Source organism: Budorcas taxicolor, chromosome 2 (genome assembly GCF_023091745.1).
Source record: "Budorcas taxicolor isolate Tak-1 chromosome 2, Takin1.1, whole genome shotgun sequence".
NCBI lineage: Eukaryota > Metazoa > Chordata > Mammalia > Artiodactyla > Bovidae > Budorcas > Budorcas taxicolor.
In genome coordinates this window covers 106,229,280-106,248,074 of record NC_068911.1, presented here as the reverse complement: position 1 = coordinate 106,248,074, position 18,795 = coordinate 106,229,280, and the positions used below count along the sequence as shown (strand labels likewise).

Below are 18,795 nucleotides of genomic sequence, written 5' to 3'. Positions count from 1 at the left end.
GAAATGGCATTTCAACTCAATCAAAAAACAGAGGATGTTATTGTATTTTGAGCTGTGATCTTAGAATTTATAATACTATGCTATTTCTGTGACTATTTTTTGTACTTATATGTTAAATTGAGGATTTTTCCTTAATTAACCTTATTGATAGGGGATTCAACATAATGAACTTTGGAAAGTCAAATAAGTGTAAAAAATAAGAGTCTTTAAAATGCTGGAGAAATATGAGGATATATGAGGGACACAAAAAGGGAATCTTATTTTAAGTACTGAGAAAATATTAAATGGTTTTTTTTAATTTATTAAATTAAAAAATAATAGTTTCAAAAGATTACCACAAATCCTTCGACATGTGGCAAGTGTAATTGCAAATAATAGGAGATGAAAAGTGAAGAGTATAATGAAAAACTCTTGTTGGCTAAAGCATTCATCGTGAACTCATCATGCACCATCCTTAGTCTAATGTTAACTGAGAAAACGGAAATATAAGTGCTAAGCAGAGTTAAGGTGCTAATCAAATGTTTATTTCAATCCATGAATGATTCTGCACATTTAAGGCATATTCAAACCGCTGTAACACCAAATTGAGGAACAAGGTAGCAATGTCATAGCCAGTAAAATGTTCCCCATGAATCACTTGAGGAGATTAACAAATAATACTACATGTTATATTGACTGTGAAAATAAAACTGGTCTGTTTACAAAATAATTTATATATACATCAATACATGTAGCACACATTTATACATTATATAAATGGTTATGCCTAGTTTTAAGGTTTTGAAGTATGAATTTATACTCCTTTTTGGTGAAAACATATTCAGGGACTAAAAACATAAGCCTGTTTTAGTAATTTTGGACTCTCAAATCTATAAATTTATGTAGATTCTTTCAGAATTCATCTTGTTCCAAAATAAAAATTTCTACTTTTTTTCCAAATGTCCATGTCCTGTCTCTTTAATTACACTGTTCAAGTTTTTCACAGGCAATGACTATGTTTCTAACTGTAACATTTAGTCTAAAAACAATTGCCTGTAAAGAGTTCAAACTAAAAACTTCAGTAATTATAAATCAGCATGAACCAAGAAGCTCTATGTCAACCTTCTGCTTGGCATTCATTTGCATGTTATACTCTTATTTACTTTTTTCCTAAAGATACACCATTGGTGAGTCTACATGTAAATTACATTAAAAAATAGCTAATTGGGAGAATTTTTTATGGTCTCATATATCTTTTTAAAAAATTCAATATCCATTTTCTTTATCTCTGATATATTCTTAAATGTATATGTTTTGCTATTATCATTAAAGATATCATGAAAACATGTTTAAAAATGATATAAAAAATCAGAACTTTATTGACTTAAATTTACTCAGAATGTATGCAGAGTACTGCAGCTTATGTAGCAAGAGCTTCCCTTTCAGTGGAAAAATCTGAATATGAGTATATACAAGTACATGCCACTTAAAGGTATCAAATTGATTAGTGACAATAAAACACCATTTGAATAGTACATTTCACACTCATACAAAACAATTAAAAGTAACCTTTAGAGCAAAATCTTAAAAGTCCAGGTTCTAAGCAAGCAGCATTTTGACAAGTAAAGAAGAGTTCAGCTTTGTTTGGGGTTGCATCCCAAACAAAAAAAAAAAATTCATTCTTCTGAGGCCACAAATATAGATCACTATATTTCTGGATCACTAATGTTAATACTAACATGTTCCAAATGCATGTCTTGCATGCATGCACACACAAACACACACACACATTCTCTTTCTCATTCTTATTCTCTCTGCTGCTGCCCTGCCACCCTCCTCCTCGCCCTCCCCCTCTCCTCTCCATATACAGATGCAGACTCATATGAGAGAGAGTACAGGGTAAATAGCAGACAATAAAAACTGGCTGGGGAATTTTATAAAGGACATAAAAATCATGAACACACTTACTTCATCAGCCACCATACACCTGGAAAAAACAAAAATAAAACCAAATTAATGTCTTAATTACCAAAGTCAACCATTTAAAAAGTTTTGATTAAGCGTTGTTGTGTTCAGTAGCTTGCCACAAAACAGTTTACACATTACAGCACTAAGCCAGAGAGAGGTGTTTATAAGTGTTCATAAGAATAAGGGCCTTTCCTGACTTACAAGACTCTCCAGCTGCCAACTGCATATGGTTATATGGGACTGTTAGTTTCAGATATGCTGTTTCCCAATGCCCACCCATGGCGATGGCTACAATGATCCTTCGAAAACATGAGCAAAACGGCAAGTGATTGTACCAATGACTCCCGTCCTTATCAGTAAGTAAGGTTTCATGGTCTCCCCTAGAGATTAGAAGAACGCTGTATTAACGTGCATTAGGATGTTATACATAAAATTATATTAATATATGCTATATTATACATACTGGGCCACTTTCAAGCTGAATTTTGTATTCTACTATTATTTCACTAAATTTTCTCCTCCCTATTCTTTTTATTAACCTACAGAAGTAAATTCTATCCACTGGAAATTGAGGACAAGGCATAAACTAAGGTCATAATTAGAAGAATAAGGCAAAGAACAAAACAGGATAGCAGATATGGTCAAGATCACAAGGGGTCCTTTAGAGACAGTGAGTACATCATAAGGGGAAAAACCAATCTCTTAACCAAGGTGATATACAGGAAATTTAAAAAAAAAAAAAAAATGGAATACAAAAATCAGAAAGGAAAAAATTCCCTATTTGCATTTTTCTCCTTCCTTTAATCCCAATGGCCTTGACATTATACTATATTACATGCTTTCTTTAACATAAAACACAAATTAATAATTTGGAAATAAATATATTATTAAGAAATAACCTACAGGTAAAATGGAATTTTGTTCTTAAAATGAAAAAAAGATGGTAGGTTACATATTAAGTTTTTATGGGAAAATAAAATACAAATACTCTAACTGAAATTTAAAACATATGCAAGAGTAACAAGTTTATTATATTTTTTGCAAACAGGCTGGAAAAGTAGAAAACTAAAAAGCAATACTTTGAAAAATATGACTTATTTCCAGGAAGATTTACATGTATACCTACTTTTTCATTTCAAAATCCAATTTAAATTTGGTAAAGATATCATTTGAAGTATATATTATTTATTGAGTGCCTGTTAAGTAACTCAACAGGGAAAAGAAGGGAGTGACAGAGAATGAGATGATTGGATGGTATCACTGACTCAATGGACATGAGTTTGAGCAAACTCTGGGAGGTAGGGGAGGACAGGGAAGCCTGGCTGCTGCAGTTCATGGGGTTGCAAAGAGTCATACACAACTTAATGACTGAACAACATTATGTACCTAGCACTGTCATAAGTTTGTGTGCTCAGTCGTGTTAGACTCTGCAACCCCATGGACTGTAGCCCGCCGGCCTCCTCTTCCATGGGATTTCCCAAGCAACAATACTGGAGTGGGTTGCTATTTCCTCCTCCAGGGGATCTTCAAGACCCAGGATCAAACCTGCGGCTCTTGCACTGGCAGGCAGATTCTTTACCACTGCGCCACCTGGGAAGCCCAAGTCCTAGAGATATAGCATTTAAAGGTTTTTCTTCATAAAGGGTGACTGGAAGAACTTCTGACAGTGAACAAATAAATGATCCTAGTGGTGATATGTGCCATTAAAGAAACTGAAACAAGGTAAGTGCAATAGGGAATTAAGGGAGTATCTGTTTTAAAGAGTGGTCAGGAACAATCTTTATAATAAAGCAATTCAAACAGATCTGAATAAGTTGTCACAAATTTAATGAGGAAGGGAATCATGAGAAAATCTGGAGGAAGAGTACTCTAACCAAGCAATGAGCAAATGCAAGAGCTCTGAGATAAGATGGTTATGACATAGTTAAGCAAGCAGAGGGAGTCTAATGTGATTAAAATGTACTGAGTCATGGCAAACGGTAGAAAATAAGGTTGGAAGCACCTTAGGTCCTGACCATGGACAGCCATAAGCAATGGCATGAAGTCTAGATTTCCTTAGAGTCCTTTGGAAGTAAGCAACATTTATTTAACTTTTTAAGAAGATTACTCTGGCTTCTAGAGAATAAACTATAGAAGACAAGAGCAGAAACAACGAGAGCAGATGGGAGGCACCTGAAGTAGAACAGGAGAGGAACAACAACATATGGATGCATGATAGAGACAGAGTTGGTGAAAAGTGGTCAGTTTAGACACATTTTGAAAGCACAGGCAATATGATATGCTGAACAATTGGGATAGGGATATTATGGATATGAAACAAGGGAAAGAAGTCAAAAATGAATCTTAAGATACCAGCTTAAGCAATTAACTGTGAAAAAATGGTGGTAATGCATTCACTGAGAAAGGAAGGGTGGGGAGACCAGCAGGTTTGGAGATCACAATCAAAAGTTCTGTTTGGGGGACTTCCCTGCTGGTCCAATGGTTAGGATGCCATGCTTCCACTGCAGGGGGGCACAGTTCAATCTATGGTTGGGAAGCTAAGATCCTGCAAGTTGCAAGAGGGCTAAAAAAAAAACAACTTAGGTTTCGATCTATAGTCTTTCTGGTATCCATTAGATACCCCAGTTGTACTGTTGGGTGGGGCAAGGGATATGTGAGTCAGGGGAATAGCAGGGACTGATATAATAAATCTGAGAGTCATTAGAATGTAAAGGCATTGGAATGAGAAAGGATCAAGGATAGTCTGTAATATAACACCTTGACTGTGGCTTGTTTTCTATGCCCAACTCCAAGTTCCTTAACTTTCTAAAGTTAAACAGCTACTGTGACCTGCAGGCTGCTAGATGAGGTTTATGACTGTAGTGAAGTAACATCAGAGCAAATTGTTAGGCAGCTAAATCACCCCATGGGTGGTTAATTGACTAAAAAATAGCATCAGAGCCCTGGGCAACAACTGACACAACTGGTGGCTGTGGATCACTGCCTTGGCTTGACTTTTAAGTATCTGAAGACCCCAGTTGTAAGACTGTCTTCCAGCCCTCTGGTTATGCTGGATTCTCCTAACATGAGACAGGCGGGTCTTCCCAACTTTGGAAACCAGGACAGTTTAAGTACATCAAAGAGCACTGAGCTTCCTTCAGGTATTTCTAGTGGGGCTGACTGTCCTTCAAATTTAGGCACTATATCTGTCCCAACCTCTGGCAGTCCTACTATTTACAACAGTTCAGCAATCAGACTTGATTTCCAATGAGCTATCATAGAAACAGCCATCAGTGAAGCTGAAGCTCCAAAACTTTGGCCACCTGATGCAGACAGCTGACTCACTGGGGAAGACCCTGGTGAAGACTGAAGACAGAAAGAGAAGAGGGTGACAGAGGATTAGAGACAGTTGGATGGCATCACCGATTCAATGGACATGAACTTGGGCAAACTCTGGGAGATGATGAGGGACAGGGAAGCCTGGTGGGCTGCAGTCTATGGGGTCTCAAAGAGTCAGACACAACTTGGCGACTGAACAACAACAATAACAATCATAGAAAAATAACTGATCATGTGAGAGGCCCCATCATCTGAAAGAGCAGAATACAAGTAAATAATCAGAATATATATCTAGTGAAGTAGCAGTGCTAGAAAGACTAAACACCTGCACAAAAATTGTTATAGCACCTAAATAAATTCTAATGCAACACACACACACACTTCCTTCCATGGTTTCCAAATTAAAATGAGTAGATAAATTTTTTAAAAAGATGATTATTACTGACAGCTAAATCAGTAGACTACGAGATGAAGTGCAAAGAAAAAACACTTGAAGAACAGAACCTGAAAACTAATGTGAAAAACTGGTGTTCAAAAGGAGAAAGGACACAATATATGAAGGAGAAGCAAAAATTAAGTAAATAAAAGAAAATTTTTGGGGGCTAAAGAAGATACCTCTGATGGATAACTGAAACAGAGAACCACATTTCGGGGTGAGCTGAAAAGACAAATATCTACTCACATCCGTATAAAATTCATTAATCTTATGAACAAAAAGAAAACCTTGTAAGTATTCAGACTGAAAGAAAAATTATCAATAAAGGGGAAAAAACAACTGCATTGCACTTTTATCATCAACATCAGAAACTAAAAAACAATGGAAACTAATCTAGACTACTTGAAAGGAAAGCAGAACTCATGAATCGTATATCCAGTTGAGATACCCATTAATTAAAAGGGATGGCAAAAAGACATGCAGCTAATCAAGATCTCCAAGATTATATCACTTAAAGCAAACCATTTGAAGAAAAATATTTGAGAAAAATAACCAAACAATAAAAACACCTTAATATAGATTCAAGATAGAAGATGAAAAGGAAATGTGATTGGCAATGAAACTATATATATGTGAATTTAGTGGATGATGTATATTCTAAATGAAGACTCTACAAGTGGAAGGACCCATTCTGTAATCTCAAAGTGCAAAACTGAAGGGAGGTGACAAAGGAGAGGGAGTACTAAAATTATTCTAAAGCAAAATACTAAATTTGTTCTTGTTTAGTTGCTAAGTCGTGAACAACTCTTTTGCAATCCCATGGACTATGTAACCCCACCAGGCTCCTCTGTCTATGGGATTTTCCAGGCAAGAATACTGAAGTGAGTTGCCATTTCCTTCTTCAGTGGATCTTCCCAACCCAGAGATAAAACCCACATCTCCTGCACTGGTAGGCAGATTCTTTACCACTGAGCCACCAGGAAGCTCCAGAAAACCAAACTGGTGATATTTAAAGTCAGGAGACTAAATGAGATCACCTAGGAAGAAGAAAGCTACTGACAGAGAGCCCTGGAGCACTCCAACAATAAGAAGTCACAAAAGGGAGAAAGATCCAGCAAAGGAAACTGAGGAGGATCCAGTAATATAAAAAACTACAAGAAGAATGTAGTGACCTTGAGGCCAAGTTAAGAAAGTGTTTTGGAAGGAGCTAATGAACAACTATGACAAATGCTGCTGACAAGCCTAGTGGAATGTGGTCTAGGAATTGATCATTTGATTTGGCAAGAGATCATTCACAGCCCTGACAAGGGCAACTTTGATAGAACAGTAGGGAACAAAAGCCTCACCTAAAAGGGTTCAGGAGACAATGGAAGCAGAAGAAGGGCAGAGACTGAGTACAGATTACTGTCTTAAGGAATTATTCTGTACGGGGAACACACAAATATGGTAGTTGCTCAAAAGAAAAGTAGGGAACAGAGGAGATATTTTAAAAAGGCAAAATACTATACATAACCCAATCACTGACTCTATGAGTGTAACATCTGTGGATCAACAGATGTCTTAACTTGGCAATGAAGTTAAGACAACAAATAAAAATGGTCAAGTAGCTATGCATGAAGATGGTAACAGAAGAAGTAGAAATGAATGGGGTTCTCCTGCAAAAACTGTAAAAAAAGGAATGAACTTTTTTCATGGCTACAACCTTGGGAAGCACTCTTATTCTGAAAGCAAAGGGAAGGAACTAAAAATATTGATGGAGTTAGAGAACAAGGTTCAGGGACTAAGAAGTCCAGGGGATACACATTTCAAAACAGGGTAAATGGGTTAACAGTGTCAAATGCTGCAAAGGATGACTAAAAGGCCACCATACTAAGTTATAAGCAGCTCATGTGTAAGCTCACTTGCAGTTCTCATTTGTTAAGAGGATTGTGGATAGTTAAATAAAAAAAAAGGGAGCCAACAGATACAGAGTAATCAGAAAGGAATTTTGGTAGCAAAAGCAAAAAAAACAAAAGAAAAACTAAAAATAGGGAAGTAGCCATATAACATGTTGGAAACCCGAACAGTGGACATGGAGTCAACATTGAGAAGGAAAACAATAAGAATGACTGATGGAGACCATAATATAAAAGATGAAAATATAGCTAATCCAATTTCTCACTTCATAGAAATTTTATATCATATCTGAATGAAACTAAAGTCTAAACTTCATTTGTAAATGGACTGCCCATAATCACATTATTACATATAATTACATTATATCCATGGAAATATAAACAGTTTTTTTCTCCCACTGGGAAATAGCAAATATAATCCATATTATAGGGACTTTAACCTACAGCTAAAAAAAAAAAACCCTTCATTAAAGAATATGCATTTTATTTGTCAAACCTGGTTTGGTATGCCAATAGCTATACAATTTTATCTGAAGTTAACAAGCAGTTCAGTTTTCCATTTTCATAAAAAATAAATAATATTCTTTGTTCCAAATTCTTTGTTAATTGCTTGAATCATAGCTTATCCAGCATGGCTGCAGACATCAAAAAAGCAACTCTCCACTTCACTGAGTTGTTTCCAAAACTTTGAGGCTCCTTACATTAATCACCACTTACCATATCAAGACATATATATTCTGGTATTTGCAGCAGCTGTAACTATGGATGCACATGTTCAGTGTTAACTATTTTAAACCCCAATTCAAAGACAGGTAGAAAAGAGAAAACTGAACAGCATTATACTTTCCTAACAATCACTTTACACACCAGTTAAATTTCTCTTCTAAGACTAATAGAACCAAATAATATGTGTTTAACTGGAAGCTTTTCTCCAATTTCTTTATATTAAAAAAAAAAAAAACCTCTTCAATAATGAACACCCATATCTCTTTTGAATAAATCATGTCAAAAAGAAAACACAAAAACTCTCCAAGAGAATATTTGATGACATTGAGAATTTAATGCTCTAATTCTGTATGAAAAACCTAGATAGTTTATTGAAAAGCAGAGACATTACGTTGCTGACAAAGGTCCATATAGTCAAAGCTATGGTTTTTCCAGTAGTCATGGGTGGATATGAGTTCAACCGTAAAGAAGGCTGAGCACCGAAGAACTGATGCTTTAGAACTGTAGTGCTGGAGAAGACTCTTGAGAGTCACTTGGACAGCAAGGAGATCAAACCAGGCAATCCTGAGGGAAATCAATCCTGACTATTCCTTGGAAGGACTGATGCTAAAGCTGAAGTTCCAATACTTTGGCCACCTGATTGATGCTGGGAAAGACTGAAGGCAGGAGGAGAAGGGGATGACAGAGGATGATATGGTTGGATGGTATCACTAACTCAATGGACATGAGTTTGAGCCAACTCAAGGAGACAGTGAAGGACAGGGAAGCCTGGTGAGCTGCAATTCATAGGGTTGCAAAGAGTCAGACACAACTCAGTGACTAAACAACAAACTCTGTTTTGAATCAGAAGTACAGAATTCAGGACTCAGTACATGAAAACAGAATTTGCTTAATCAATTACCATGCATGCTGTGACCTCAGATGTGGTCTATTATCCCAGGAAGAATACTGACTTTTGGATATTCATATGAAACTGTCCAGTAGCAGGAATCAACAATTTAATATGGTTAATATACTACCATACCACCCTTTAGTATGTTATATTTGACCAATGCTAACTTAATGTTGGGCTTCCCTGGTGGCTCAGAGGGTAAAGCGACTGCCTACAATGTGGGAGACCTGGGTTCGATCCCCGGGTAGGGAAGATTCCCAGGAGAAGGAAATGGCAACCCACTCCAGTACTCTTGCCTTAAAAATCCCATGGACTGAGAAGCCTGATAGGCTACATGTTAGTCAACAAAGGTCTAAACAGTCAAAGCTATGGTTTTTCCAGTAGTCATGTACAGATGTGAGAGTTGTACCATAAAGATGGCTGAGACCAAAGAACTGATGCTTTTGGATTGTGGTGCTGCAGAAGACTCTTAAGAGTCCCTTGGACAGCAAGGAGTTCAAACCAGTCAATCCTAAAGGAAGTTAACCCTGAATATTCATTGGAAGGACTGATGCTCAAGCTCCAGTACTCTGATCACCTGATGGGAAGAGCCAACTCATTAGAAAAGACTCTGATGTTGGGAAACATTGAAGGAAGGAGAAGAAGGGGGCAACAGATGAGATGGTTGGATGGCATCACTGATTCAATGAACATGAGTTTGAGCAAACTATGGGAGATAGTGAAAGACAGGGAAGCCTGGTGTGCTGCAGTCCATGGGGTGGCAAAGAGTTGGACATGACTTAGCAACTGAACAACAACTTAATGTTACTTTAATAAACCCACCCACTATTCCCTATAGACTAAGCCACAGGGCCAGGAGTTCAGAGAACCAAGTCACAACATTTTTCCTAACTAGAGCCGTATCTTAAAAATCCCTTTCCCCATAACTATCAAAGTTCAACATGATAAAATGGCCTGTGTTTTATTTGTTTAGTTTTTTTTTTTCTAATTGAGAATTTATTTATTTTTTTTAATGCTGAAGGATTTTATTTTATTTTATTTTTTATTTTTACTTTATTTTACTTTACAATACTGTATTGGTTTTGCCATACATTGACATGAATCCACCATGGGTATACATGCGTTCCCAAACATGAACTCCCCTCCCACCTCCCTCCCCATAACATCTCTCTGGGTCATCACTGTGCACCAGCCCCAAGCATGCTGTATCCTGCATCGGACATAGACTGGTGATTCAATTTTTACATGATAGTATACATGTTACAATGCCATTCTCCCAAATCATCCCACCCTCTCCCTCTCCCTCGGAGTCCAAAAGTCCGTTATACACATCTGTGTCTTTTTTGCTGTCTTGCATACAGGGTCGTCATTGCTATCTTTCTAAATTCCATATATATGTGTTAGTATACTGTATTGGTGTTTTTCTTTCTGGCTTACTTCACTCTGTATAATCGGCTCCAGTTTCATCCATCTCATCAGAACTGATTCAAATGTATTCTTTTTAACGGCTGAGTAATACTCCATTGTGTATATGTACCACAGCTTTCTTATCCATTCATTTGCTGATGGACATCTAGGTTGTTTCCATGTCCTGGCTATTATAAACAGTGCTGCGATGAACATTGGGGTACATGTGTCTCTTTCAATTCTGGTTTCCTCGGTGTGTATGCCCAGCAGTGGGATTGCTGGGTCATAAGGTAGTTCTATTTGCAATTTTTTAAGGAATCTCCACACTGTTCTCCAAAGTGGCTGTACTAGTTTGCATTCCCACCAACAGTGTAGGAGGGTATTTGTTTAGTTTCAATATTATTTACTTTTGGAATTGGAGATACATTATATCCACATGATTTAAGAGGTACAAAAGTAGAAAATCTTTCTCCAATCCCTATTCCTCAAGGGTGTTCCAGACATTAGCTATAACCAATTTCTCGTGTAGCCTTCTGGAAATAGGCTCTGTGAATACAAGTTAATATATGTGTGTGCATGTGAATACAGTATGTGTGTGTGTGTGTGTGTGTATAGATATGTATGTGTGTCACAAGTAATAACTTAAGATTTACACCTTTCCTAATCTTATGTAAAATTCCTAAAGTCCACAATATAATACTGTAACATGATACTAACATGCAAAATAAAAGAGAAAAGAGAAAGGGGGGGGGGAGGAAAAAAATTGAGGCTGAAAATTAGAAAAAAAAATTTCTTGCTTTGACAAATGGTAAATACATGTGGTCAGGAAACCCTCTGCTTCAGCTCCCAACTAGCTTGATTTTTCATACTGTCTGCGGTAGAACAACACTTTCTGGAAAAGATCTCCTGGGCCTCCCAGCCACTCCTGATCCTCCTGCTAGCTTTCATCTCTGCCCCATTTCCTGGTGCCTCCTCTGCTACTCAACCTCTTCTGTGTTCAATCTTCAGTCATATTCTCCTTGTGCTCCTCCTAAATTCCTAAAGCTATTGTTCATCCTCATAGTTTTAAGTACCACACATACACAAGTCCTAAATCTGCACCTATGGCTTTTACAATATACTCCAGATAGATGCATATTTAAAACCTCTTTTTGGAACTTTTCCCTGAATATCCTGAAGTTATTATGGTATAGGATGCATGTTTATATTTGAAACTGAAGCTAATTAAGCACTTGATTATAACGAAAACAATCAAACCTCTAGAGGGATTATTTAAACAATGGATTTGAGTCTGTGACTCTTACCCTTGGGTTAGAAATTTCTGTTAAAAATAAAAACAGCAAAACAACAGTATTTATTTTGTCTGCGAATCAAATCAGTTTGCCGCATATCTGTAAAAGCTTAAAGCATTGCTGTTATTTGCAAGCATATAGTTAAACATATCTCAGACCTCTATCGCCAGTTTCTTAAGTCTCATCTGTTTTATGAAATGAGTAAGCCAAGTTTGAGATCAAACCAGTTAATCCTAAAGGAAATCAACTCTGAAAATTCACTGAAAGGACTGATTCTGAAGTTGAAGCTCTAATACCTTGGCTACCTGATGTGAAGAGCTGACTCACTGGAAAAGACCCTGAAGCAGGTGAGAGAGGATGAGATGATTGGATAGCATCACCAACTCAATGGACATGAGTTTGAGAAAACTCTGGGAGATAGTGACAGACAGGGAAGTCACGCGTGCTGCAGTCCATGGGGTCGCAAAAAGTCCAACGTGACTTAGTGACTGAACAACAAGTCAAGTAAGCTATGCTGGGATAAAGTGAGATAATACATTGTAAATAAAAAGATACATAAAAACTTTAGTGCTGTTATGATGGTGATAATAAGTTCTGTTCAATAAATTCCAAATAACCATGTTCACGGTCAAAAAGCAAGTACTGGCAATGAACAAAGGAAAGATACAAAGGACAATGGGCTTCCCTGGTGGCTCAGTGGCAAAGAATAAGCCAGCTAATGCAGGAGACATGGGTCCCATTCCTGGGTCAGGAAGATCCCCTGGAGAAGGAAACGGCAAACCACACTAGTATTCTTGCCTTGAAAATTCCACGGACAGTGGAGCCTGGTGAGCTAAGTCTATGGAGTCTCAAAAGAGTAGGACACAACTTAGCAACTAAACAACAGAGGGCGGTGGCTTCCAATTTAGCCATTATAAATAGAAGGAAATGTGATGACTTTAAAAACTGGTTTTAAAAACACTGTTTCCATGAAGATGCAGTGCAAGGAAAGAAACAATTCAAAATGGCTTACCACTAAAGAGAATTAATATATCACATAATATATAATGAGAAATCCAGGAAGGAATGATTCCAGCTGATTAATTCAATACCCTACTCATGTCGTCTTTCTGCTGGTTCATCCTAAGTAGCTCCAGAGAACATATCCTTACCCACCATGTTCAGAGACACATGGAAGGTACATCCAAAGAATTCTAGACTCTGTTGACAGGGAAGGAAGAGGAGAAAGATTTTACATGAAGCAACCCACATCTGCTGTACATGTTATGACTTTGAAAAACAGACTAAGATAACATTTAGTGTTTTATTTTGTGTTAGTTCTTTTTACCAATTATGAAACACCAATCACACGCAGGAAGGACATAAAAGTCTGGTAATAATTTCAAGGTACATAAGAGATGTGGGGAAGTATAAACAAATCTGTGTGTATACCAACAACCCAATGAAGTTTCAAAAAGAATTGCTTTTCCTGTTCATGAGTGTTTTAAAAATAAACTAACTCCTAATGCATGATAATATCTTGAAAATATTATGCTTCATTAGTCTGACTTCATTAGCACAAAATTACCCTGTAACTTTTATGAATAAAGAGCAAAACAGGAAATAGTGTCTGCATCTTCCTAGGTGGTTTAAAAAAAATGGTGTATCTTAGCTGTTTTGAGAGAATTATTATTGTTTTCAGGGTGTATAATAATTTCCCCTGGGTCATTATATCACGTTAGTTTTCAAACAATTATTTATTATTATTTATAAAACTGCAGGTCAAAAAAAGGTGAATATTCCTGTAATAAGTAGTGGGAGAATTTAAAGGGATTAGACAATAACATTCATTAGAATATTTTGGAGTTAAAAACAAAAATATAGTTCATATAAAAAGCAAATAAGGAGTAATTCAGGTCTGCCTGATCTAGTCTAAAGTGACTTTGTGTGCTTAGTCACTCAGCTGTAGCCAACTGTTTGTGACTCCATGAACTGCAGCCTGCCAGGCTCTGCTGTCCATGAGATTCTCCAGGCAAGAATACTTACTGGAGTAGGTAGCCATTCCCTTCTCCAGGGGATCTTCCCAACCCAAGTCTCCCTCATTGCAGGCAGATTCTTTACCAGCTAAGCCACCAGAGAAGCCACATTTATAAGTAGCAAAAACGATTTACAGTAATAAAATTACTTAATAAAGACATGTGCACCATTGATGGGGAAGCCCCCTTGTGGCTCAGACAGTAAAGATGCTTAAATATTGCTAGGTAGATGGAGAAATAAGTTCAATAGTTTTATTACAAACTGAGAATTCTCTCAAAATATGAAAATTAAATAATCTTTTGCTTACAAATTCTTTTTAGCCTATATTTTGGATTTATTGAATTATATATTAATAAAGCCTGAGTACTTTTATTACTGTCTCAAGCTTGTGCAGCTGTGAGGCTGAATTAGTGGAGTGAGTGAGTGAGTGAGTGAGGTCGCTCAGTCGTGTCCAACTCTTTGCGACCCCGTGGACTGTAGCCCACCAGGTTCCTCCGTCCATGGGATTCTCCAGGCAAGAATACTGGAGTGGGTTGCCATTTCCTTCTCCAGGGGATCTTCCCAACCCAGGGATCGAACCCAGGTCTCCCGCATTGCAGGCAGACGCTTTAACCTCTGAGCCATCAGGGAAGCACATATTAAATTAGTGGAAGTACATATTAAAAATTATTTTAAATTTCAATAAGCACCAAGCACATGATATTCATTAATATTCATTTGGTCATTCACCAGATATACCTTTGAGCACCAGGCACAGTGCTAGGCCTTTTATCTGAGCAAGATGCAAACATATAAGCTATAAGTGTACTAAGTGTTACTAATGTTATAGTAGAAGTCCTTTCAAGGTCAAGACTAAGGCCAAAGCCAAGAGTAGTCACTTCTATCTAAGTGTGCAATGAAAGTTACATTCAAAAGAATATGACGAAGCATTAAAATATTGACTGGGCTCAGAATGAATGCCTCAAGCGGGGCCTCATATTTGAGTAATCATCAAACTTATTTCAAAGGAAAATATTCTCCCAAAACCTTATTATTAATTTAAAAAACTTATGTCAAATAAGTACAAATCCAAAACTAGGAACAAACTCCTTATACTTACAGATTTTAGAAAGTATTTTAAAAATGAGAACACATTTAGGAAATGAGGAATAAACCACAAAATAAAAACAATTCAACTTAACAATATTAACTTGATAGATGGTATCATTTTGCAGAAATAAAATTGATGCCTTGGGATTTTATGGTAAAAAGAAATAGACTTCCGTCTGCTTAATATTTAAGCTGTATCCATATCCTGTATTTACTTCTGTAATGAGAGGGAATTGAGAACAGCCACACAAATAAAATGCCGCATAGTAATGACCAAAATAGACAGGACTGTTTTCCCCGTTACTTTGCCTCTCCTGCAAAGTAGAGGAAGCCTGGAGTTAGTAGCGCCTGCCAGAGCAGCAGCCAAGATGTCAAAGCCACACCTCTACCATCTTCTCACTCTTTCTTTCTAGTAGTTCATAAGATAGCTGCTACGGTTCCAAGTTTGGCATTCTTGTTTAATGCAGGAAGAAAAGAAAAGGACAAAAGGGTACATCCCAACTGAGTTGACCCTATTTTAACAAGTTTTCCCAGAATCACTATCCAGAAACTTCTACTAATGTTTCATCAGCCACACTGTGTCACAGAACCACTCCTAGTTGAAATGGAGCTTAGAAAAGAAGGGTTTGGGCTGGTCATTCAGACTGCACCCCCCAGGGTTGAGTCAGTGAGGGTAAAGGGAAGAGGGATTTGGGGAAAGTAACGTCATCGTTGTTGTTGTTCAGTCACTCAGTCATGTCCCACTCTGTTCGACCCCATGGACTACAACACACCAGGCTTTCCTGTCCTTCACTATTTCTTGGGAGTTCACAAAAACTCATGTGCATTGAATTGGTGATGCCATCCAACAGGCTCGTCCTCTTCAATCCCCTTCTGCCTTCAATCTTTCCCAGCATCAGGGTCTTTTCTAATGAGTTGGCACTTTGCATCATGTGGCCAAAGAACTGGAGCTTCATCTGCAGAATCAGTGCTTCCAAAGAATAGTCAAAATTGACTTCATTTAGGATTGACTGTTTTGATCACTTTGCAGTCCAAGGGACTCTCCAACACCACAGTTCAAAAACATCAATTCTTTGGCACTCAGCCTTCTTTATGGTCCAACTCTCATATCCATACATGACTGCTAGAAAAACCATAGCTTTGATCAGATGGACCTTTGTCGGCAAAATGATATCTCTATTTTTTAATCTGCTATCTAGGTTTGTCATGGTATTTCTTCCAAGGAGAAAGCATATTTTAATTTCATGGCAGCAGTCACCATCTGCAGTGATTTTGGAGTCACTGTTTCCATTGTTTCCCCATCTATTTGCCATGACGTGATGGGACTGGATGCCATGATCTTTGTTTTTTGAATGTTTAGTGTTAAGCCAACTTTTTCACTCTCCTCTTTCATTTTCATCAAGAGGCTCTTCAGTTCCTCTTCACTTTCTGCCATAAGGATGGTCACCATCTGCATATCCAAGGTTATTGATATTTCACCCTGTGATCTTGATTCCAGCTTGTGCTTCATCCAGCCCTGCATTTCTCATGATGTTCAGTTCAGTTCAGTTGCTCAGTCGTGTCCGACTTTTTGCAACCTGGTAAACTATAGCACTCCAGGCTTCCCTGTCCATCACCAACTCCCGGAATTTACTCAAACTCATGTTCATTGAGTCAGTGATGCCATCCAACCATCTCATCTTCTGTTGTCCCTTCTCCTCCTGCCTTCTATCTTTCCCATCAGGAAAGCAAGGGTCTTTTCAAATAAGTCAGTTCTTTGCATCAGGTGGTCAAAGTATTAGAATTTCAGCTTCAGCATCAGTCCTTCCAAAGAATATTCAGGATTGATTTCCTTTAGGATGGACTGGTTGGATCTCTTGGCAGTCCAAGGGACTCTCAAGACATTACAATTCTCCAACACTACATTCTCTAACATCACAGTTCAAAAGCATCAATTCTTTGGCACTCAGCTTTCGTTATAGTCCCACTCTCACATCCATTCATGATTATCTGAAAAACCATAGTTTTGACTAGATATATCACTTCATGGCAAATAGATGGAGAAACAGTGGAAACAGAGGCTGACTTTATTTTTCTGGGCTCCAAAATCACTGCAGATGGTGATTGCAGCCATGAAATTAAAAGATGCTTACTCCTTGGAAGGAAAGTTATGCCCAACCTAGACACCATATTAAAAAGCAGAGGCATTACTTTGTCAACGAAGGTTTGTCTAGTCAAGGATTATGGTTTTTGCAGTGGTCATGTATGGATGTGAGAGTCAGACTATAAAGAAAGTGGAGCGCCAAAGAGTTGATGCTTTTGAACTGTGGTGTTGAAGAAGACTTTTGAGAGTCCCTTGAACTGCAAGGAGATCCAACCAGTCCATCCTAAAGGAGATCAGTCCTGAGTGTTCATTAGTGGGACTGATTTTGAAGCTGAAACTCCAATACTTTGGCCACCTGATGCAAAGAACTGACTCATTTGAAAAGCTCCTGATGCTGGGAAATATTGAGGGCAGGAGAAGGGGACGACAGAGGATGAAATGGTTGGATGGCATCACTGACTCGATGGACATGGGTTTGGGTGGACTCCGGGAGCTGGTGATGGACAGAGAGGCCTGACGTGGTGTGGTTCATGGGGTCGCAGAGTCGGACACGACTGAGCGACTGAACTAAATTGAACCTTTGTTGGCAATGTAATGTCTCTGCTTTTTTACTATGCTGTCTAGGTTGGTCATAGCTTTTCTTCCAAGCAGCAAGTGTTTTTTAATTTCATGGCTGCAGTCACCATCTGCAGTGATTTTGGAGTCCAAAACAATAAAGTCGGTCACTGTTTCTACTGTTTCCCCATCGATTTGTCATGAAGTGATGGGACCAGATGTCACGATCTTCAATTTTTGAATGCTGAGTTTTAAGCCAACTTTTTCACTCTCCTCTTTCACTTTCATCAAGAGGCTCTTTAGTTCTTCTTCACTTTCAGCCATAAGGGTGGTGTCATCTGCATATCTGAGGTTATTGATATTTCTCCTGGCAATCTTGATTCCAGCTTGTGTTTCCTCCAGCCCAGCGTTGCTCATGATGTATTCTGCATATAAGTTAAATTAGCAGGGTGACAATATACAGCCTGACGTACTCCTTTTTCTATTTGGAACCAGTCTGTTGTTCCATGTCCAGTTCTAATACAGATTTCTCAACAGGCAGGTCAGGTGGTCTGGTATTCCCATCTCTTTCAGAATTTTCCACAGTTTGTTGTGATCCACACAGTCAAAGGCTTGGGCATAGTCAATAAAGCAGAAATAAATGTTTTTCTGGAACTCTCTTGTTTTTTTGATTATCCAGTGGATGTTGGCAATTTGATCTCTGGTTCCTCTGCCTTTTCTAAAACCAGCTTGAACATCTGGAAGTTCTCGGTTCACATACTGTTGAAGCCTGGCTTGGAGAATTTTGAGCATTACTTTACCAGCGTGTGAGATGACAGCAATTGTGTCGTAGTTTGAACATTCTCTGGCATTGACTTTCTTTGGGATTGCAATGAAAACTAGCCTTTTCCAGTCCTGTGGCCACTGCTGAGTATTCCAAATTGCTGGCATATTGAGTGCAGCATGTCAACAGCATCATCTGTTAGGATCTGAAATAGCTCAACTGGAATTCCATCACCTCTACTCGCTTTGTTCTTAAGGCCCACTTGACTTCGCATTCCAGGATATCTGGCTCTAGGTGAATGATCATACCGTCATGATTATCTGGGTCGTGAAGATCTTTTTTATATAGTTCTTCTGTGTATTCCTGCCACCTCTTC

General features: G+C 38.0%; 1 protein-coding gene across 1 annotated transcript in view; it reads right to left on the bottom strand.

The window, feature by feature from the left end:
- ZRANB3 (zinc finger RANBP2-type containing 3) overlaps positions 1-18,795 on the bottom strand; it is a 263,334-nt gene that overhangs the window by 177,224 nt on the left and 67,315 nt on the right. The window contains exon 2 of the mRNA XM_052654562.1: positions 1,948-1,966. Within this exon, the coding sequence (XP_052510522.1) occupies positions 1,948-1,966 (19 nt within the window). The remainder of the gene's footprint in view (positions 1-1,947; positions 1,967-18,795) is intronic.